General features: G+C 38.6%; 2 protein-coding genes and 1 pseudogene across 4 annotated transcripts; 2 read left to right on the top strand and 1 right to left on the bottom strand.

The window, feature by feature from the left end:
• The first annotated feature begins 1001 nt into the window (after positions 1-1001).
• LOC117632112 (glycosyltransferase BC10) lies at positions 1002-4642 on the top strand. Of its 2 annotated transcripts, XR_004586430.1 has the most exons (3): positions 1169-2413; positions 3134-3454; positions 4334-4642. XR_004586430.1 is itself a non-coding variant. In XM_034365517.1 (2 exons), the coding sequence occupies exon 1, from the start codon at positions 1281-1283 to the stop codon at positions 2391-2393; it is 1113 nt and encodes a 370-aa protein (XP_034221408.1). In that variant the 5' UTR covers positions 1002-1280; the 3' UTR covers positions 2394-2413; positions 3134-3725. The 2 variants fall into 2 exon arrangements, 1 of the variants encoding a protein (XP_034221408.1); XM_034365517.1 differs by lacking the exon at positions 4334-4642 and having other exon boundaries at positions 1002-2413; positions 3134-3725.
• Positions 4643-6926: 2284 nt separating this feature from the next.
• On the bottom strand, positions 6927-11738 carry LOC117632769. Of its 2 annotated transcripts, XM_034366336.1 has the most exons (6): positions 11509-11718; positions 9945-9998; positions 9779-9851; positions 9228-9268; positions 7287-7346; positions 6927-7185 (listed from the first exon to the last, which is right to left on the bottom strand). In XM_034366336.1, the coding sequence occupies exons 1-6, from the start codon at positions 11572-11574 to the stop codon at positions 7132-7134; spliced, it is 348 nt and encodes a 115-aa protein (XP_034222227.1). In that variant the 5' UTR covers positions 11575-11718; the 3' UTR covers positions 6927-7131. The 2 variants fall into 2 exon arrangements, with proteins under 2 accessions (XP_034222227.1, XP_034222228.1); XM_034366337.1 differs by lacking the exon at positions 9945-9998 and having other exon boundaries at positions 11509-11738.
• A 7966-nt stretch (positions 11739-19704) lies between these two features.
• Positions 19705-22329, top strand: LOC117630285 (annotated as a pseudogene).
• The last annotated feature ends 1048 nt before the right edge of the window (positions 22330-23377 follow it).

The raw sequence follows: 23377 nt of genomic DNA, 5'->3' as shown, positions 1-23377 counted from the left end.
GATTGTAACAATAACTTATGTTGCACGGACACGGGGACGGGGACACGGGAACGCGACATGGTGACACGGAAAATCTCAAAAAATTAGAACAGGAACACAGCTAGGACACGGCAATTAAAATAATAATTAATTCTCAATACTTCAATGTCACATAATTCCATAAAACAAAACAAATAACTCATATAAAATACCAACACCAAAAAAAAAAAAAATCAAAAATCAAAACATAGAAACAAAAAAAAAAAGACTTTTATTATTTGTTGTGTTTCTCTTTAAAAAAAACATAAAAAAAGAATCTTCACCTCACCATCAAGTCCAACTCTTCTATAGTTATGGAGAGAAATAAGAAAAGAAAATAGAAAACATAAATAAAAGCATTTGAAAACAAAGGAAAAAAAATTGCAAAAACACTGGCCTTTGCAAAAGCTGGAGAAGAGGAGAAGAGCTGCTGCAACGGAAGAAATGAAGTGAAGCGGCTGCTACTTTCGTGAGATTCATTTAGGTTAAAAAAGTCTTTTTCCATTTTCAACTCATCTTTTTAAAAATATTTCAAATCAGTCCACAAAAGTTTCAAAAATCATGTTTAGACTCCGATTTTTATTTTTAAAATTTCAGTCTAGTCCCTACCGTGTCTTGAACGTGTTGGAACTGTGTCTTGACAGCATTTTGGAGTATCCGTTACAATAACTATTTAAGTTTCTGTCGCATTTTTATTAAAATCTATTTGAAAAACTATTTTCGATAAGAATTAGAATTAGTAAAGCTGAATATATTTTAGTAAAAGCAAAACAATATTTTACGTTATAAAATTGCATAACTTAAATCTGATTACCCAAGACTGAAAGTCACATTCAAGAGAGTGAAAGTCAAATTTCCCAAAACGAAAAAATAAAAATAAAAAAAGAAACAGAAGAAATTTTTGTAGGGGTTGTATTAATGATCTGTAACAGCGCCAGTAAGATAGGCCCCTTCCCTCCGACCAACAAAACAAAGATAGGCCCCTTCCCTACAACAAACTGGAATCATCAGTTTCCTTCTCCAAATCCCCCAAATCTCATTTCTCCCGAACTCTCTCTCTCTCTCCCACTTCAAGTCCACTGGAGTCGTTCAAGCAGCAGCAACAGCCTCCTCAGCCTCCAACCACGCCCAAACACAGAGAAAACAGGCACACAATTCCAGTCCACCAGAAGTCCCATAGAACCTCACCTACCCAATCAGCCACCCCAACCGCCGCCGCCGCCTCCTCCTCCTCCTCCCTGGTATGCTCCTCCTCCCATCCAATGTTCTCCTCCACCCCATTCCTCGTCTCCTTCCTCCTCCTCCTCTCCCTCTCTCTCCTCTTCCTCTTCGCCCCACGCTTCCTCCCCCCTTCCCGCCCTCCGATCCCCATATCCGCCTCCGACGAGCTCGACGACCAGATCCTCTTCAACCGCGCCCTCAACCCTAACCCTAGAAAACCCAAGCCTACATTCTCCCACCTCGCCCTCGATTCGAAATCCTCCAAACCCAAGATCGCCTTCCTCTTCCTCACCAACTCTGACCTCCACTTCGCCCCCCTCTGGTCCCTTTTCTTCTCCAAAACCAACTCCAATCTTTACAATATTTACGTCCATGCCGATCCCGCCGCCAACGTCACCCTCCCTCCCGGCACCGTCTTCCACAACCGCCTCGTCCCTTCCAAGCGCACTTACCGCGCTTCCGCAACCCTCATCTCCGCCACGCGCCGCCTCCTTGCCTCTGCTGTCATCGACGACCCTGCCAATCTATTCTTCGCCGTTTTATCCCAGTACTGCGTCCCCCTCCACTCCTTCCGGTACGTCTACAACTCGCTCTTTTTCTCCACCACCTTCGACTTGACCCGACCCGCCACCGGCTCCGACGCCGAGTTGGCCCAGATGGGCCTCAAGGTCCGGCCCAAGAGCTTCATCGAGATCCTCTCCAAATCGGCCAGTCTCTGGAAGCGGTACTCCGCCCGTGGACGCTTCGCGATGATGCCGGAGGTCCCGTTCGAGCAGTTCCGGGTCGGGTCCCAGTTCTTTCTCCTCACCCGACGCCACGCGCTCGTGGTTTTGAAGGATCGGGCGCTGTGGAGAAAATTCAGAATGCCGTGCTATCGAGAAGACCAGTGCTACCCTGAAGAGCACTATTTTCCGACGTTGTTGTCAATGGCGGATCCGGATGGGTTAACCCGTTACAGCCTGACCCGGGTAAATTGGACGGGTACGGTAAAAGGGCACCCGTACACTTACCTACCCGGGGAAGTGTCGGCGGAGCTGATTCATCGGCTGCGGAAATCGAATTTGTCGGAGTCGTACCTGTTCGCGAGGAAGTTCTCGCCGGATTGCTTGAAACCCTTGTTGGGTTTGGCCGAGAAGGTCATTTTCCGGGACTGAGATTCTGCTCATTCACTCTGGTAAGCGCGTTTTTTTTTTTTCACATTTTGTTTTTTTGTTGGTGTGAGTTAGCGAGTTGACTCAGTGGAGTATTTGGTCAGTAACAGTATCCCGGGAAAGTTAGATTATTAGGTAGAGAGAGATAAGTCCAAGTCATAATCAATTTGCAGCTAGGGTAGTTTGGAAATGGGTTAGATTAGAGCCCATTATGCTAGAAATTTAATTTAATTTATTTTTTTTTTGTACAATTGATATCAAGGATCCGGGAATTGAATCTAGAAACTTGGGTGCAGGGATAAATACTTTTACGGACTTGAGCTGCAAGCGCCTTGCATGCAAGTAATTAAGTTTAGTTGGCAATAGATTTACAAACCTTAAATACCCATTTGGTAATTTTCAGCTTGAAATTGCTGAATTTTATTAGAATATAGAGGTTTTGTGAGATTTGGCGTATGACATTGTTCTTTTGCGAAGGGACAAGGAGCAAAACAGATAGTGAGAGAGTTAGGTAGCTTCAACCTTCAAGACTCGAGAGCTTGCTTGTTGTGGGATGCCACTCTAAAGCTCCCTTTTTTTAATGTTTGGATCCTACGCCTGTCTTTTTCTCAGTCCTTGCTTTGAACTAAAGTCTAAAGAAGGGGTTTTTTATAAAAATTTCTTGCTTCACATCATTATATGTTTAGTTACAATTGATTTGAAACAACACTCAACTGAGTCAAATGGGTTATATGCATGTGCAGGTGAAAAGAAAAAAACCAGTGAAAATGTTGTTTTCCGAGGGGGTGGTGAGGATTTGGCAACAAGTTGGAGAAACCGAGTGGGGGAATACGGTTTTGGAGAGGCGTAAGAATTTGCCCCCAAACTTTTGACCCATAGGAAATTCCAACTGAGTCGTTTCCTCTCGAACAAGATAATATAAAAAGGGAGAAGAACTTGTATATCACGGATTGTTATCCGCAACCACTCACGTTCGGCCAAAAAGTAGAGGAAAAAGAGAAACCTCAAACCAGTCTGCCACCCACTAGTGTCAAAGTATTGAAAGGGGAAGCAAAGCAAGCAAGGTACCCCTTCTTTTTTATTTTTTTCATTTTGGGTTAAAACTAAAAGAAAATTGGTATTTTGTGGCGTGATGATATAGTGGTACCAGCAGACATGGTGTAGTGTATGTATAGCAGTAGGTCCTTTGTCTTTTTGATGCGTGTTTTGTACATATTAATATGAAATGTAGAAATGGAATATTTGTACGGTGTAATACACGACAAGAAAAAAGGGTCCCCATTGAATTTGAGGGGCCTAAGAGTAATGAAAATGTTTATTATATTTACCGGGAAATCGTTTCTTGTCAAATTGCGAACTTGGACCATTGGTCATGTGAGGGCTTTTAGTTTAATGTGCAATTTAGGTTCACAGTTTTAACGAACATGCGGGCCCACTATTACGATAGCATTAAAAAGTCGCTGAAAATATTTCTCTACTTTTGCCCTTTATGCTGTTCTAGGTAACTTTTCGCAATTTCAAGCAAACCAAAACAACAGTTCCCTGGTAATTTTTTTTTATCATCAGTAAGTACATGGTGGTAAATAGAACTAAACGTATCATAGATGGAGATGTAGTGCTGACGAAATGGAAGGTTCCTCTTTTCCTTTGTAAAATAATTTATGGGCATGTTTTGCTTTCCTTGGATCATTTGCTTTATTATTATAATAAATCTTGATTATGTTGTTGGGGCTGGTGTCTGTTGAGCTACACCAATAAGTCCAATGCCATGTTTAGCTTTCCTTGTTATTTTTTTTAAAATTCTTTTTTAAAGCACAAGCGATATTAAAAAGAGAAAATCGAATTTGAGACTTCGGACAAAAAAATAAATGTACCTCAATCACTTAATCTACAAACTCCGTAATTGTTTAATTGATTTCGAAATAAGCTTTTATTTGATACAGACAAGACTGGCCTCGATTGGTATTAACTGGCTGGAATGTGCTATTAATGTGGTGGATGCATCCTTGCACTTGCAGACCACATGAAAGCAATCATAAAAATCAAAGGCGGTAAGCCAACCACTTGCCACTCAGGTGTGCTGTGGAGGCCACAGATTGGCAATATATCATATTCATCAATTGCTGTGATTTTTGGACTGTTTTGATGTGCCTTACTTACTACAAGCCAAAAAGTTTGTCGGTGTGTGTGATGATTCCTTTTCTTTTTCTTCAGATTTTCTTTTTGAAATTAGAATATCGAAATTATGCATACTTCTTTTTCTTTGAAAAGAGAGAAAAGAGATAATCTTTCAAAAAACAAAAAACAAAAAGCAAAATTTTTATACATATGTTTGACTGCTATTGATAAAAATATAGAGTTTTTTTTATTTAAATCTCGTATTTCTCTTTGTTCACTCAATATTCTAAGTTCACTTCAACTTCTAATTCAAATTTTCACAATTTATAAAAAAACCTCAATGTCTTCTCAAACTACACATAAATGTACACTTAGAAATAATAATAAACTCATCAACCTCATTCCCTACTTTCTCCTTCTGTGTGGTGTTCTGTCGGGCAGAAGTAGCGGAGCCCTTCTCCGGGTGTTTGGTACGGCAGGAGTTAGGCACCTCAGTCTTTTCTTGGTCCATCTCTTTAGAAACGATGAAAACAAATTGCATAATTAACACTGACTTTAAGCACCTAAGTTAGTAATTACTAGAATCCTTAAGAACATTAAAAAAAACCTAATGCAACAAGAAAAACAAATAAAAAAAATACTTAACATCACCTCTAAAAACCCATTTGCACAAATACAATTAACAATCACCAAGAACCCAAATGATAAGAACCCCAAAGAAAAAGGAAAATGTAACCAAAACTTGAAGAAATGCTGAACCAACTACTGAGGATCCTTTCAAATAAATACCATAATTTGAGCAATCAGGCATGAGAGAGCTTGGTGATTGCTGGACTTTCCTGGCAGTGGTTTCTGTTTTTTTTTTTTTTTTGTTGATAGCAGTGGATTCTATTCTTAATTTGAGCAATCAGCAACCATACTAGAGCATGAGACTCAGCATCACTCACTATATTCGTTTTCTCTTTCGAAATAGTTAGAGTTTTTTATATTTAAACCCTAAATTTTTCTTTGTTCACCTTAATTCTTAATGTGAAGAGTGATGGGATGTGTGGGGTGTGCGTATAGATGATGTATTATGATTAAATATTAAGTTGGATGATTTTTTTGTCTTTTTATACAATAATAAAATTTAATAATTTAATAATTTAAATATTGAGATGAACAAAAAAAAAAAAATTGTGGAGTTTAAATAGAAAACCTCAAAATGTATAAGCTTTTACTAAGAGCGTATTTTTCATAAAATAAATAAAATGTCAAGGAATCACGGACTAAATCATTCACATTGTCCTACCTTAAAGATGAGCTCTGTTGTCCTGTCCACTTTGGGGTTTTTATTTTATTTGATTTTTTAAAATTTATTTAATCTTGTTTTTCTGAAGTTAAACATGTGTTCAAGTAAGTCTAAGTTTGGTGATTTAGATATTTGACCCATTTTTTGTCATTGTCATTATTTATATTTGTCCTCACAGCACTCTTAAGGAATTTAAAAATGGAAAATGTAAAATGGATATATTCTATGCCGTTTGGATCTGTAGACAAACATGGGCATGGCTGCTTCTGTTTGTGCTATTTATTTATTTAATTACAATTCACAGAATGGTGGTACTCCATCGTTGACTTAGGCGTCCATGGATCTATGACTTTACTGCCTCTCTAGAAGAAGGGAATGATGTTTTACACTTTACAGCAGTGAAACGCCTAAAGTTGCCGATAGTTCAGTATAATGCATTCCATATGTCATTGTTGTGATTGAGAAATTTCATGGACTTTTGATCAGTGAAGTTACCTGGAAGTCAGACCACTGACCAAACTCATACACAAACTTCAAAAACCGTATTTATCACTTGTTATTTTATGGATGGTTGTCCCTAGGGTTAGCATCTTATCCCAAAAATCCGATCGACCAAACCGGATTCCGTTCTCCCTAACTAATCAAATAAAAATTTAAGAATAATTTTATTTAATTATTTATGTACGTGTCTAAAATTTACTAAACAAATTCTGATTTTACGAATTTTCTGCGGAGATACGATATTTGTGTGTAATGAATATTTATAGTAAACTCAAATTACATAATGCTAGATATAATTGGTACAGAACCAGATATGCTCAGCCAAAATAATCACAATCATGGTCAAGATGAAAATAATGCATCTGTTCTCTAATGCATCCAACGTAAGACCTCGAGTGCATGGATAGTTACTTTGCAGGTTGTCTTAATTTGAAGTAGACAGGACAATGATAAAATATAAATGTAAGGATTCGCCATGTTCCCTTGAAAGATCATGGCAAATTGTACACCGGAGTGCGGAACTTTTGGGAAGGCTTTTTCCAGCTGAACTTTGAGGGTAAAAATGATTAATGAGCTTAAGGCAAAGGGGCCACTACTCCTATCATGCCAAGCAGGGTCCAAAACAATACCATCAACAATGACCTTTTAGCTCGATTATGAATTTTTTTAAAGTTCATACAAATCACAAGGGCAAAAGCAAAAAAGGGCAGTTAGTAGAACTAATTGGCGCCACAGCCTTTGCTCAGAGGAAGCAGAAGGCTTGTTATCACCAAAAATTAAAAACATGGGAAATGTACAAAAGCACACAGAATCTATGCCACAGAACGAACTTCAGGACGAGTTCAGGAATTTCTGGGCAGCATCCAAACTCAGTTCTTCATAGACCTGTAACAGATGGAAAGAATTTTGCATTGTATCAGCAATGTAAAACATAAACTAAACTAGGAAATAGGAATATTATTCCTTCAAAAACATATGGTACATACGAGTTTCTTATGAATTTGTTGAAATGCCTTGCAAAATCTCTCTGCTTCTGCTTCACCCACCTAAACAAATGAGCAACAAATAGTTAGATTCCCTTCCATTGTGCTTCCAGCCAAAATTGTATTGGGACACCAACATACAACTATTCTTCAGTAGTTTTGTTTAATTTATTTCATCCTTTCGTAATAAGAAAGAAAGTTGAACGAGAGTGTATCAAAAATTGAATAGGAGAGGGTGCTATGGTTACAAATTTGGAGTATTCATAGAGCAAAATTGTCATCTAGACATGGCTAGGTAACTTGAACGGGGTTGCAATGTTGGTGGTTATACAGGTTCATGATGGTGGTTCTGGGCCTTGGGTGTGCACCAGCTGGCTGGGTAGTAGATTGGTACATATCATATGTTGTAGCTACTAGTAGTTCATGTGGGTATTACAGTTTCTGAGGAGAACAAAAATAAAAATATCTGTGTCAAAAATCAGCGACTTTTGGTGGAGGTGTCACCGAATTTTCTACCACATGTCGCAGATACATTCATGACCATCCAACTCTGAAATGAAAACATCATATAAATGTTGCTGAAATGCAGGAGTTTTGGCTGCATTGTGGGAAAAAAACTAACTTCCTTCTTGAGTATCGGAATAACACCCAAGGAGCTGATATATTGATAATACCACCTTGCTGGTCATTTTGGAACTTTCTTACTGGGTCTACATTCCACTGACGCATAGGCCACCCAACTAGCACAGAAACAACTCCAAACTCAAGGAGCACAGCCTGAAGGGCTAACTAATATGAGTTTTGGTTCAAAACCAAAATTCTTGCTTATGTGCCCAGGGCAGCTAACAATATAAGTTGTATCCTAAAGTCCTCCTCAACACTGTGCGCCACATCCAAGCATTTCACAACTCCAATCAACACTGCGTGCTTAGCTCTCAACTCCTTTTGTATTATGAGTTGAGCCACACAATTATATCATGATTTGAGCAACTCAACTTGATGTCAAACTGGCAACTCTTAATGCCGTTACATTTACCTAGGCGTTGTGTGGGAGGAGAAATTTATAGAGGTTAGCAATGCAAATGCTAATGTTTAGTTCTGGATGCATAATATGTTATAGTGTATAAGAGCATAGTTCAACTAACAAAGGAGAGAAAGAAAGTCTTGAATGTATGACATCAGTCAATTGTCATGCTCTTTAGTTTTACTTTTGTTTAAGGTGAAGATTTGATGTTTGTATGACTTAATGCTCTTTTCAAGCCAGACTGGGTTCAGATTTTTAGAATAAAAAACAAACAAAAGAAAAGAAAGACCTTATATCCAGAAGTAAGGTCAATGAAAATAATGAGCAAAAGGTACAAACCACATTTGGTCAGTGCAAGTAAGTGCAATCTTGAAACTACAAAAATTCACCCTAGACTTGTTTTATTATGAACATACGGAAAAAAAAAAAGGGTTGTATCAATTCCATTTTTGTTTCTTATGTGTTTATTTTAACTGCAGAAGTGTGTTTCACTTTATTTAAAAAACTTACACGAGGGAAAAGAACACAACTTAGTATTGCTCAACATTAAAACATTCAACAAAATAGACCCATTTTTCTGCGCCCAGATATTGAGAACAGTTATTATTAATTTTTATCAAGGATTGGATTCAGAATGAAACAATGGGTTAAAATGGAACAATTATATTTTTCATAGTTATGTTTTATCTAACATCATTATATGCAAACAAAAATCACTACAACATAAACACATGCATTGTAAGCTCACAAACGCATTAATATGTTCATCTCTTCTTGTTTTGAATTGTCCAGAATCCTATTGCGTCAAAATATGATGCGACACTACAAATTTTTGTACATTAGATCGTGTTGGATATTCATAATATGTGAAATACTATCCCCACATATCCAATGAAATTCAAAGGCAAAGATGGGCATACCTTTCTCTCAGCAACCAACTTTAGCTTCTCCCAAAATGCACCTGCAAGTACACATCCAGATAAGTTCAAAAAATTTAACATTTACACTAGAACACTGGTGGTATCCGCATAAAAACAACATCATCATGATGATAATGAGGAGAAGGAAACATCATACCATGAACTGATGACATGGAAAGAACAGAACTTTAGAAAATGTTTCATAATAATGCCAACTGGCTTATAAAAATGAGAACTCCTCGGCGTTGCACCAATTAAAAAAATTGAAAATCACAAACAGGAGGAAACTATACAAAGATAGCTAAAGAAGGCAAAAAGCAGTTCACTAATCAGGATATTTGTTATAAATAAAAGAAAATGAAGATTCTACTTCGACATATTCTTAAGTGAAACTTTTAAAAGTTCATCGCATATACAAAATGTAATATGCCAAATGACAGAATACAATGGGCAGTAGTGGCTCTGAAGGTTATGGAGTCATCACACTAGTTCACCCCAAAGACAATAAGATGTACAGTTTGTGCTAGATAGAGAGCGTATGTTAGACATACCATGTTGGTCAAGTCCTTGCTTCTCCACTTCTTTTTTATCTCCCTCATCCCATGCATCCTGCCATTCTTTCACCTGTTGAGAAAATTCAAATATGTCAATAAGCACCATATGTGACAGTGTGAATGTGTGTACAATGGAAAATTTTGTTCAAAAAGTTAGTAATACCTCTTCGTACTGGGCTGACTTAGAACTTGATTCTTTAGATTGCTCTAATTCAGCCTGACATTATACAAAGTTGTCTAAGAATGGACTGATGTATAATAAGCAGCCAAAAAAAATTATAATTTATTGTAAAGAATGGTCACTTCCACCTGCATAATTGGGTGGTCGTTATGCCAAATGCATAAATTAACTAATTTAATTTGTTTCGAAAAATAACTTATGTAACTGCTTTAACGTTATAGGACATTGAAGAAATACATGATCAATACTTTCAGCCTTTTTTTTACACATAATGAACTAATGGGAAAATAAACAAACATTCGCCCTATATGTCACAAGGACTGACTTTACCATGAGTATTAATCCAACCCAAAATTTGTACCTTCCATGGTACTTTAACCTTCCAAATCATATGACAGGAACTGAACACAGGGAGAGATGGCTCATCAATCAGCCTACAATCATATGACTCAAGTTTCCATAATCTCTTATCTGGTCTCTCCAGTTGAAAGGAACAACTTTCAAGCAAATAGAGTATAGAAAAAAGCTCCCCAACCTCAACATCATTCAAATTTCTATGAAAACCAAAGTTCCAGCTTATATACTGTCATGCAAGGCTTAACATTCATGATGTGAGATTTATACTCTCACCAGAAACGTTATGAGAGTTGGATAGATTATAAAGATGGGATAAGGATTGACATAAATGAGACTCCCCTGTCCACCAATCCTCCCAAAACTTAATTTGTGATCCCCTGATTCCCTATGACCATATAAATATCTACTTTCCGCACAAATCAAGCACTTAAACCACTATTTATTGAGGTTTCGACTATGCCGAAGTCCAACACTTCTAAATATAGCCTCCACCCCCTCCCCAATTCAAACTACATAAAGATAATCAAGTAAAACACTTGGGCTGCTGGCCAAGAAAATTATACGAAAACTTTGATGATTCCTGCCATTTTAATTAGCTCTAAATTGTAACCAATTTGATTCAACCTGCTTTCTTCACTGAGTCAAGAAAACATCTACATCAGCTAGAACTGCTTAATGCTATCCATCATCCCTCTAAATTGATTCATCCCTTAATCATTCTACACAGCGCCCTGGCCGCTTGTTCGGCATCTTAAATGACTCCAGGAACATAAAAGTGATGATGTTATACTCTGCTGACTTAGAAGTTAATTTTCTTATATCTCTTTTCCACCTTCTAAACCTGTAATTGGTCCTCTTCAATTGAAAATAGAGAAAAGGATAAAATTTCGTTCATGGAAAATAAAAATCAATATTTCCAAATGACCCAGATTATATATTAGGAACCATTTTGCCCAATGTCCAACAAGTTTTAACGACAGGCAGGATGCCATAAATTAAATATTAAACGACGAATTTCTAACTGATAGATTAAGAAACTCATCAAAAACCCATATTCTATGGAGCATCAAAATCAACAAATAAGAAGAATTGTTTATAAGAATAAAGAAGAAACCACGCAAAGCGAAGGCAAGGCAAAGGCAAAACAATCTCTTTTAGTGATGATGAATGAGAGAGGAGAGAGAGTTACATGGTAGTCGCGAGATCGGACTATTGGGAAGAGATCGAGAAGGCGTCGGAATTCAGCCTCGTCCATTTCGCGTCCTTTCGCAAACCTAGTTACTGTGGAAGTGCCGATTCCGCTCTCTAAATTCTCTTAAATCCGAGCTTTCATTTTTATTGAAAACTTTATGAGTTTGTATCAGTTACAGCCAAGTATAAAATATCGATAAAAATTAAATAAAAAGTACATAAATTATAAGAAATAAGATTAAAATAGCGAGCCGGACTTTGTTTGTGTAAATTTTGGGATAAGTCTTTATTTTCAGGGGAGACTGTCAAAATTTCGGTAGATGTTTTGCCCATTTCTTTGGTTTCGAGGAAGAAGATTATTTTAATAAGCAGGCCCGGTATTGGTTAGATATCGAACAGACCACAGGGTCAGTCACAGATTCCAAAGGAGAATTTGGGGCGGGACCTATCATCATCTGTACAAAAAATTACTTAAATTCGAATCCATTTTACTACTGAATTAAACTGTTGTTATTTTGATGTTTTCTTGAAGCACCATGTTCATCGATTTTATTAGGGACAACCAAATGTCTTAACGGCATCCAATTGCCTAATTTTTTACAAGAATGATAAATGATTGAAGACTTGAAAAATAGAAAATTCAAATCATTGAAATAAAATTCATAGTGGGCCCAAATAAGTTAGAAATTAATTAGTACCTTTTCAACCTTTGTGGTTTAAGATGCATGCAAGTCATTCAAAAATCTTTTAATCTTTTCCTATTATAAAGGGTATTGCCCATTCAATTTGATTTTGTTTTTAATATAATTTTTTAATTAAATAAAATGTAATGTCATGACCCCAAAATGGTGATTCTCATATATATGAGTTAGAAATTAATTAGTACCTTGAAACCTTTGTGTTTAAGAGGCATGCAAGTCATTCAAAAATTTTGCGTTTATATGAGGGAATTTAAAAGTGCTATTTATACTAGAATCAACAGACCAATAAGGGCATGACACATGCGCAAAATAGAGCATCGGCAAGGTAGCCCTCGGTACCTAGGACTGTCGATGGCAATGACAGGACAAGTATATCCCTTGGTCATATGGAACACCCACAACAAATGTCAACAGTTCCTCATTGAAATTTTACATAACATGCACACCTTCCAAGACTTATAAAAAGGGGCTCAAGTCCCAAAATGGAGGTAACTAGAACTTTCGGCATACTACGCAATTGCTTTGTCCATATTATTTACTAAATTCGTACTTAAGCATCTGAGAGCCTTTGGCCGGTACCACACCGGTGCCCTAGGTCTCACCGAGCGTTTTCTTATCTTGCAGATCAAGCGCTCTACCGAGGCCCAGAACACTCCGAAAGCCCAGATATCACTAAGTTGAGCACAAAAGTGCCAAACCACTTTTTTGCATCAACAGTTTGGAGCCGTCTGTAGGAAACGACAAGAATCGACCCATTGTCTCTATCACATGGGGACCGCATCAGTATCTGTATTTCTACCACAAGAAGGACTGCTGTTCGGAAAGCAAAGTAGAGTTAGCCCAGCGCTGCCCCCATGTACCCCGGTCAGCAATTCATCCGTAATACAAACTACTGTCGAGGTTGAGCTCTTAGCTCAAATCACTACTCTTCGGTAGGACATGGCTAGATTACAGGAACACAACAATCTTCTCTCGTCCAAAGTGGACGAAATACAGCAGCTGCTCAATCAACAACACACACAAAATATCCAAACCACACAATCTTCTTAGAGCCTGCAGACTCCCAGTCGGCAGAAGAAGGTTAAGAATGGGGTAAAGGCAACGCCCGTACCCTCCAAACACCTAGTAGTTCCGGCTCCTAAGGATAAACCTCATCTGCCGAAGAAGGTTTACTTCGATTGTTGCCACCGACTGATAGATTGGGAAGCAGAAAGACAGTGATCACCGATCAGAATTGGGGCACGTCTCAACGACTCACGAATGAAGGTTTTGGGTAATAAATCCCATATCCGAAGAGTGCAGGGTTTGGAATCTATGGTAGAATCAGACCATGAACACGTCCCTTCTACAAATCAAGAATCCTCCTACCGTTAGGCCACGCCAACACGATACTCTGAGGTTAACCCGATAAGGTTAGAAAGACGCTCAGAAGATTATGGATCTGGCTAAATTCCTAGCTGAGACCCCGTCATCCAACTCCTCTTCTAAAAGGTTCAGAAAATGGAGGATGACAGAACCTGCTCCTAAGGACTAGAATAGGGTAAGCTCCGACCAGGGCCATTCACCGAACGCATCAAGCACTCCAGGCAAGACAGGGATGTGCAGCCACTATGCATACCGTTCTACACGGGAGTAGAAGATCCCCTGACACATCACCACTTTTTTCAGTCCGCCCTAGGGTGCAAAGGACTCAGTGACGAAGGGCAATGCCTGCTATTTCCATTTCCGCTTACCGGATCGGCTTTCAACTGGTTCTATAGGTTGGAATCAAGAACGGTAGATTCCTTCGATGAGCTAAAACAGATCTTTCTCAACCATTTTATGATCCAAACGAACCGTCTGTATTCTATTGCTGACTTGTACACCATTCGGTAGAAGGAAGATGAGCCCCTCAGAGAATACGCGGCGTGGTCCAGCCATGGGTACTCGAGATGCCCAAAAATCGATGATCGAGTAGCCTTCGACGCCTTCAAGAGTGGCTTTTGGTCCTCGCACTTCTGGTACTTAGTACATAACAGCAACTAGCGCACCTATGATGAGTTAATGAAACAGGTTGTAATCCACGCAAAGGCCGAATACTTCAACTAAAAAACAGGGCCTTCGGTTCGGCAAGAAGAACTAGCACTGCAAAAGCTCTCGGTACAAAGGTTAAGGTACGATTCGGCTGACAAGGTTGGCGGATACCAAGCTGGCCACAAACAAAAGGATGCCACCGGCTCTTGGCAGGAGCATTCTAGAAGGTCTAAAGGGAACATCTCTTGCGGTAGTCGGATTCTCGGTGCGGCAATTCTGACCGTTAAGTTGCCAAAGCCTTTTAGACAGAGTTTGATTTTCCATGTCGACTTTTAACGGCTCCGGAGCCACGACTTTCTGGGCAGAAGAGCACTGCTGCAGCTGCTGCTGTCGTTGCTTCTTTGTCTTGGCCCCTAGCAGGAGATGTCTCCTTGACACTTCCGATTGTTTCCAGGCGTCAGCCACTACAGAAGGATTCTCGTTTGGTCAGGAAAAGATTACAACAACAAAAATCTAAACCGAACGGCAACGAATTGAAGACCTACTCTTTGCTGGGTCAACGAGACGAGCTCTTATCAGGTTAGCAGTAAAGAGGAATTCCAGATAGACCCGATCGGCAGCCGGCACTTTGCTCTTTACTCTCTTCGCCTTCTGTTTGTCGGCTCGGGTAGGAATTGGCTACTTCAATTTGCTTGAAATAACACACATATTAGTTTATAGGGACATTGGAGAACCTACTTACCGACTATCTGGAAAGTAGTAGGGATGCGAAAATGAACGGGCCTATTTGAAGGCGATTCCCAATCGCCGATAAAAGCACCTGCCGATTCCTCCATAACTTCTGCGAGGTGGGCACAACCCTCACAAAATGCCCACGTTTAGAAGCCTACAGACAATTGGCATGAACCCAACCTGCGTGACCAGCACACTTTGATTGGGTGACATGGTAGAGGTAAGAGAACTGCTCATATGTCGGCTCCCCTTATCGGCAATGCCGAACGCAGTAATGACCCTCATCAAAGCCACCTAGAATTTGGGGTTGTATTGTCCCGGGGCATAGCCTAAGTGGGCTAGGATCCTTTGAACGGCAGGCTGCTGTGCAGCCGAACCCTTAGCTTCAAAATGTCGGTAAAGAAGGCCACTTCACCGTCCTTCAGGTTACTTAATGACTCGGTAGGCCTTGGGATCCTCCACCTTATCGAAGTTGGGATAAGACACTCAGCACAATATTTGGCTAGTTCGGCTCCGGTAATCAAGTTTGGCCCTAAATAATCCACACCAAACAGGAACTTCTTGGGCTGACGTAATGGTACCCTAGGGTTTCCCTGCAATGTTATAGTAACTACAGGACGTGAAGAGGACTCGGCAGGGACGTTGCCTCGACTGGAAATAGAGGTCTACGATTGATAACTAGCATGCCGATCTGGCAGCCGCGTATCTTTCATAAAAAAATTCACAGTATTGGCTCTTGCTGGCGCAAGCGTCGCCGCACAGTATCGCAGGCATAGCTCTGTCCATCGGTAATACCTTTCCCTTGCTGAATGAGGGTACGATTTTGATTCTCTCATCGATGACCTTGACCTCGACGTCTTCATTATCGGCACTGTTGAAGCTCAGTGCCACTCTACAGAAGTCTCTTTGACCGTCAGAGGACTCCTCATCGAACACATTAGGTTCCCTATCAAATGGAGACTCACTATCGGACATCTACAAACAAGAAGGAAACTAAATGCCATGCGCAAAGATCAAACTAAGGTTTATTATGGCCATCATTACAACGGTAACTAGACTACCAAATGTTCTTCGTGTTCTTGTATATTCATAGTCTAGATCAAGCCATAAGGATGCATTTTAATCGAAGAAAAGATTAAAAATACGGAAATACCTTGTTACTACGGTGGTGGAAGCTCGTCGAAAATCGCTCCGCCTTAAAGAAGTTGCCGGAAATCGCCCTGATTGCCGAATGTATCTCTCCGAAAATTGCTTTTCAAAATGCTCTCTTAGACGCAAGTGACTCTTCGATCTGGAGTCACCCCTATTTATAGGGAAAGGGAGCAATTGGTACGTCTCGAAAAACCAATCAACGCCATTACTACCCTGCTCCGCGTGCACGACACGACACGTGGCACCAACCAGGGGCGGAGGCTGCAGCCGTTAAGGCACAGAAGACTAAGCACCGTTATGTCTAAACGATCCCGCTTCTCAATAGAGCACGTCACATACGGAAGCTCAACCGACAAAAATATTGTTGGAATGAGGCTACATACAAATAAGGCTCTGCCGTTTGGAAGGACATGTCTACAGAACGGCGCAATGAAACTTGGTGACCCTCGGGAAACCTGGAGGGAGCCTCATATGACAGAACCATGTTTCCCAGAAAGAGCCCCAGGCTCCTCAGCTCTATAAATATGCCAAACGACACCATCCGAACAAACCAAATGTCAGTCATCCCTACGGCAACCCCACGAGTACCGAAGACCAAAAACAAGTTCCCAACTAAGAAGCTCTCAATTGGGAACTTGGGGAACTCCTGTTTATACTAGAATTAATAGACCAATAAGGGCATGACACATGGGCAAAATAGAGCATCGCCAAGGTAGCCCTAGAACTGCCGATGGCAATGACAGGACAAGTACGTCCCTTGGCCACATGGAACACCCACAACAAATGTCAACAGTCCCACATCGAGATTCTACACAACATGCACACCTCCCAAGACCTATAAAAGGGGCATAAGCCCCAAAATGGAGGTAACTAGAACTTTCGGCATACTATGCCATTGCTCTGTCCATATTATTTAATAAATCCGTACTTACTTAAACATCGGAGAGCCTTTGGCCGGTACCATACCGGTGCCTTAGGTCTTACCGAGCGTTTTCTTATCTTGCAGATCGAGAGCTCTACCGAGGCCCAGAGCACTCCAAAGGCCCAGATATCACTAAGTTGAGCCTAAAAATGCTGAACAACTATTTTGCATCAACAAGTGCAAAGGAATTACGGAATTAATGTTATAGAATTTGTAAAGTTTCTTGTTTGGATAACGGATTTAAATACGGAATTTAACCTTTATTTATAAAGTTATCTTTTTTTAAAACTCAATCTCTCTTAGAATTTTAGAAATAACGATTTTTTTAGATAGAGTTTACCCTCCATTTGGATGAGAGAAAATAACTCGGAATTTAGAAAAAAGTTGGGAATTTGTGAGGAGAAATTGATAATTAACTTGTTTGACAACTTAAGCGGGGAAAAAATCGTGGAAATTGGGGTATCACATTTCCAAGTTTAATTTCCACAAAAATAGGCGTTATTTTACAATTTTCATATTGCAATTTACAAAATTCCTGTTAAATGCAGGGGTAAAATGATATTTTTGTATTAAATTGATTAAAATATGAATAAAAAATTAAAATTAAACTCTCTCTCTCTCTCCCCCCTTCTATCCCAATTTCTACTCCCCCTAAATTTGATTTTTCTTTTTCTTTTTTGTCGGTTTTTTATTTGATTTTCTTTTATTGTTATTTTAAAGATATGATTTTTTATTTTGTTTTTTGTTTTTATATAAAAATACCATTTTGCCCCTACATATAACAGAAAAAGTTAACAAAATTGACAACATGACCATTTGTCCTAACAAAAGTGAAGTTAAAGGACCATGTGAACGATTTTGAAAATTATATTAGAATTTTCGATCTACAAGATGGTCGTCTGAAAATCGAGACGTTTCCATTTGAACACTGGGAATTTCTATAGACTGAAAATTCTCAGTATTCAAATGAACCACGCAACCATTTGGGCATTACAGAATTTCCACATGGTCGTTAAAGGTGTGCCCATTGCAGATCGGTGCCTTATTAAAGGAGATCATGAACATCATTACAACTAATTTTGTTATGAGATGGTAGTAGAATGATGGCGATCAAATAATCAATAAAATGGGTCATTAAAAACTAATTTTAATTTTTTGTGTGTGGTCGATGTGCATAAAAACTACTTTAAATTGAATGTTATGAGTGCCTTCTGAAATATATTTCTGGCATGAAGCTTTTTATTAAAGGCATGACATAGATAGAAGAACGAATACATAGAAAAATACATTAATAAAAAAATCAATTGTAACCACAATTTCTCAACTATTCTATCGTCCGATGTGCAATATATTTAGGACTTAAGTATGAATTATTTATGGTATTTGACTAGATTTGAAAAAATTATAATGATTGAAGAGGGTTATAGAATAGTTATATTCAAGACTGATTCTCTTAAGATTGTTTCAGCTTTTCGATTGGTTCAAGTTACTGAGGAAGTTTACCCCTATTTACCATATTCTTATTGGGATAATTCAAGTATGAATTATTTATGGTATTTGATTAGATTTGAAAAATTATAATGATTGAAGAGGGTTATAGAATAGTTATATTCAAGACTGATTCTCTCAAGATTGTTTAAGCTTTTCGGTTGGTTCAAGTTACTAAGAAGTTTACCCCTATTTACCATATTCTTATTGGGATAATTCAATTGTCTATCATTTGTACTATTTATTTATATTGGTCTAATAAAATTCTATCGCCTTTTGAAAAAAGGAAAAAACTTTGACTCTTTAAAACTGAATTTTCTTTCAAATTCCTTCAACTTTTTTTTCTTTTATAATTTTTTATTGTGAAAAGGAGCTCCTCCTTAATTATAATTATGATTATTGAGCTAAATATCAGAATGTTAAAGAGTACCATCACTGTACAACTGTCCACCAACAACAGAACCTAAAAATTGGATTATTTATCGGCACATCGGTATTCTCATCTTCAATAGCCTACTGCCACATTTCTCTCTATGCATTGAATCTATGCCACCTCTCCACGAAAATCATGATGCTTCTTCAATGAACAAAAATTGTTGTAAAATAAAAAAATAAAAAATCTCTAAAACTGCATGTTCGACAGCACAGCCCCTGTTTCCCTTACGATCCAATCTCCCCCATGACGCAGTGGAACTCTTGCTTCGCAGACCATTTTTTTTTAATTTTAAATTAACGATTAAAATTTAAACTTGAAATACCTTTCAATACGATAAACAAATAGCAGTAAATTAATAATAAAATCCTAAACATTCGCTGCTATATAATTGCAATAATAAATGTTTTGTTATTTATCATATATTTTAGACTTAAGATCACATGGAAACGCCTCCTCACTGAGCCAAACATGTAAATAATTAAAATGGGCGCATCTTTAACGAACACGCGGCCATGCTCGAGTTATTTATCATATTTTAGACTTACAGATCACCAACTTTTGTTATTTCGAAATGTCAACCCTCTCTCTTCCATTCCATGCATTTGGACACTCAAACCTATCATTCATCAATTGTTTCACTAAATTTTGTGTTAGTGAAATGCTTTTTCCAATATGCATATGATTGATTGCTCCCCAGAATCAATTCCTCATATGTTATTTTGATTAAGCATATACCAAAATATGGCCATTATGGCGTTAGTTGCCACAGACCTCTTCATTGGCAAATTTGTAAGCATTCTTGAGAGCGAAGCAGCATCCATTGCGGGCGTTCGTGATCAAGTTGATGAGATTAAGCGGGAGTTGGTGATCATGAAATCCTTCTTGGAGGATGCTGACGGAGGCAAGAAAGCACACACAGAAGTGGAGAAAGCGTGGGTCGCAAGCATTCGAGACTTGGCCAATGATGTCGAAAACATCATCGATGAATTCATGCATCACATGTACAAGCAACAAAGGGGCGGTTGATGTCCAAAGTGGCTCCTCAAAACCATTCACTTTCCAAAAAACCTTTGGTATATGGGTCAAATAGCCAAGAAGTTACAGAAAATTGCCGGAAAGATTAGAGCTATTCCAGAGAGAAATGAGAGATATGGTGGTGCTGCAGCAGTAGAAGGAAAAATTACTTCTGAGGATATTCGCAGATGGGTGCAGAACCAAGCGGAGTCTTCTCTTTACCATAAGGAGAATGAACTCGTCGGGATTGAAGACGGTAAGAAAATGTTGATGGGATGGCTGATGAACAACAAGCAACACCAAATTGTTGTCTCCGTGGTAGGGATGGGAGGATCAGGGAAGACAACTCTAGTTGCAAGGACTTTCACCAACGAGGTAGTCAAGAAACATTTCGAATGTTACGCATGGATTACTGTTTCCCAATCTTACGTGATTGAAGACTTACTTAGAAGATTGATCAAAGAATTCCACAAAGCTAGGAGGGAAGAGGTCTCTGCCGACATGAATGCCATGTGCTATATCGAATTGTTTGAGATTTTGGTTAACTACTTGGAGACTAAAAGGTACCTTGTTGTATTGGATGACGTGTGGGATATCCTTCTTTGGGAAAGAATAAGGCTTTCATTTTCCAGATAAACAACTTGGAAGCCGAGTCATGCTTACAACTCGAAGAGAGGACATAGGATCGTACTCTTTTGGAGTTGAAAGCCATGTTCACAAGATTCAACTGCTGGAAAGGAGAGATGCTTGGGAGCTCTTCAGCATGAACGCCTTCTCAAGTTATCATAACAAATCTTGTTCACCGGAACTTCTGCCATTAGCTCGGAAACTTGTGGAAAAGTGTGAAGGTCTGCCTCTTGCAATCGTAGCCTTAAGTGGTCTCATGTCTTCTAAGAAGTCACTTACTGATTGGAGCGAAGTCTCCAATAGCTTAAATTGGCATCTAACAAACAATTCTTTGTTAGAACCTATGAAGAGCATCTTGTTGCTTAGTTTCACTGATTTGCCATACCGATTAAAGCAGTGCTTTCTATATTGTTCCCTTTTTCCAGAAGATGAGGTGATAATAAATCAGAGGCTCATTAGATTGTGGATCGCCGAAGGATTTGTTGAACATGTCAAAGGGGTAACACCAGAAGAAGTTGCAAACAGCTATGTTATGGAACTCATTTTTCGTAACATGCTACAGGAAAGGTATCGAGAATGCCAACAAGCATGTAAGATGCACGATCTTATGCGGGAGATTGCTATGTCTATAGCAGAAAAGAAAAGTTTTGTGTCGTTCTTGATGGGAGTGAAACAATGGAAGAAACTGGGGCCCTCCGTTTGTCAATTCAAACAACTAATGGAGAAATTGGACCACGCAAAGGTATGTCACGGCTTCGTTCTTTTCTTGTCTTTGCCACAGGCGTATCCTCATTCTCTTTCTCAAAGAAATTGCCTTTTGACTCTACATTGTTGAGGGTTCTAGATTTGGAGGGTGTCCCAATTGATCATTTGCCAGATGAACTAACATACTTGTTTAATTTAAAATATTTGAATTTGAGAAACACTCGAATTAAGGAGCTTCCAGAATCCATAAGACGGCTCCGCAACCTTCAGACCTTGGACCTCTTGAAGACAGATATAGAGGCACTTCCAATAGGGATTTCCAAGTTGATAAACCTGCGCCATCTTGTTATGTGCCATTCCAAAAGCGGTTCAAAGTTAGTTGGGGTAAAATTACCATCAAGTATTAGTAAGATGAAGAAATTGCAATCTTTAGGATGTATTGAATCAGAAGGAAATATTATTAGACTTATTGGAAGTATGACCCAGCTTAAGGTCCTTGGCATTACAAATGTGAAAGAAAGAGACGAGAAGGACCTATGTGCCTCAATTCAAGAGATGAAGGTCCTTTCCTACTTGTATTTATCGGTAGCAGGTGGAGAGGAATTTCTTCGAGTTGATGCATTGTCTTCACCGTCATCCTACTTTGATGGACTTGACTTGATAGGCAAACTGGAAAAAGTACCACATTGGTTTTGTTCACTCCAGTGTCTCACACATTTGTATATGCGTGGGTCTAGCCTTGAAGAAGATTTACTACCTCATATTGAAGCACTGCCCTCTCTACTTTCGCTTTGCCTTAATGACTTAGGCATTTATAGGTTCTTGGGATTAGAGACATTGCCACAGGGTATTGAGCACCTTACTAAACTACAAGGATACACATTTGAATGTGTTTCAGAGAAATTTGCAGAGTCCATACGAGAAGGAGGTGTGGATCATGCAAGGATGCTACTCGTTGACGAGAGATGTAACAAATATACGCAAGTATCTTCTATCGTTGCACTGACTTTCCTAAACTTCAAAATATAAATTATACATTGAAGTTCTGTTTGTTAATTACAATACTCTTGTCTTTTTAAATATTTTTCAGAAACAAGTCCAGCAAGATTCTACCTGGTTTGTGGTTGGAATAACCTGTTAACCACCTGCGTAGCCCACGACTGATTTGAATCGGCTTCTTGTTTGCCTTTAACAAAAAATAAATAAATAATATGCAAGTTGATGATCATAACTTGCAGTTGATATATATGTTTTGTGTGTTTTAATTTGCATGTAATAATATTCGAGTTTGCATCTGTCACTTCAGCAATTGGCAGCTGCTCAGTATCTCGACAACTTGAAGTTCTGTATGTTTGTACTTTTTTTTATGTCAATTGTGTTTGTAATTTCAGATTGACTAATAATAATATAGAAGAGTCGCTTAGTTTACAGCACCCCACGTGGTTAACAAAGTCCAAGAACATTTTAAACAGAGCTGCTATTTTCACCTCTGTGTCATATTTTCTTACTCATTTTATCTTTAAAATATTAAAGATAAATTTATCCATTTATAAAATAACTTCTAAGGACAAAAGAAAAACTCATCAGTTGCTCTTATGACTCTCTCCTCAGAACTCACCGATCGACCTATTATAAATTTAATATTATTATGTGGAATTGAACTAATCAAGTTCAAATAGATTCAACATGGTTTGTCCAGAAAAATTATTAATCCCTCTATTGTGTTTCTTATCTTTTTTCCTTTTTATGGATGTTCGTATATTTGGATCCGTAATTGTTTTAGTTGTCTAACATTTGAAGACAATGGACTTAATAAAAATAACCTGAATTCAGTAACAAGAGAATTACGTGAAGCAGCATATTCAAAAGGATATGGGACCAACAGGAGCGGAAAAACAAGAACAATTGATACTAATGTCCGTGGGCTAGTGCAATGTTGGAGTAAAACCACCCACGCACCAACAGATGGCGGAAAATGTGTTCCAACTTACAAGAGCAACATACAAGCTTCGCAAGCGATGCCATGAAAAAGGAGGAGCTATAATACATGACTAACAAGGTTTATTTGACAAACAAC

This window comes from Prunus dulcis, chromosome 6 (assembly GCF_902201215.1).
Source record: "Prunus dulcis chromosome 6, ALMONDv2, whole genome shotgun sequence".
NCBI lineage: Eukaryota > Viridiplantae > Streptophyta > Magnoliopsida > Rosales > Rosaceae > Prunus > Prunus dulcis.
This window is presented reverse-complemented; position numbering and strand designations above follow the sequence as displayed.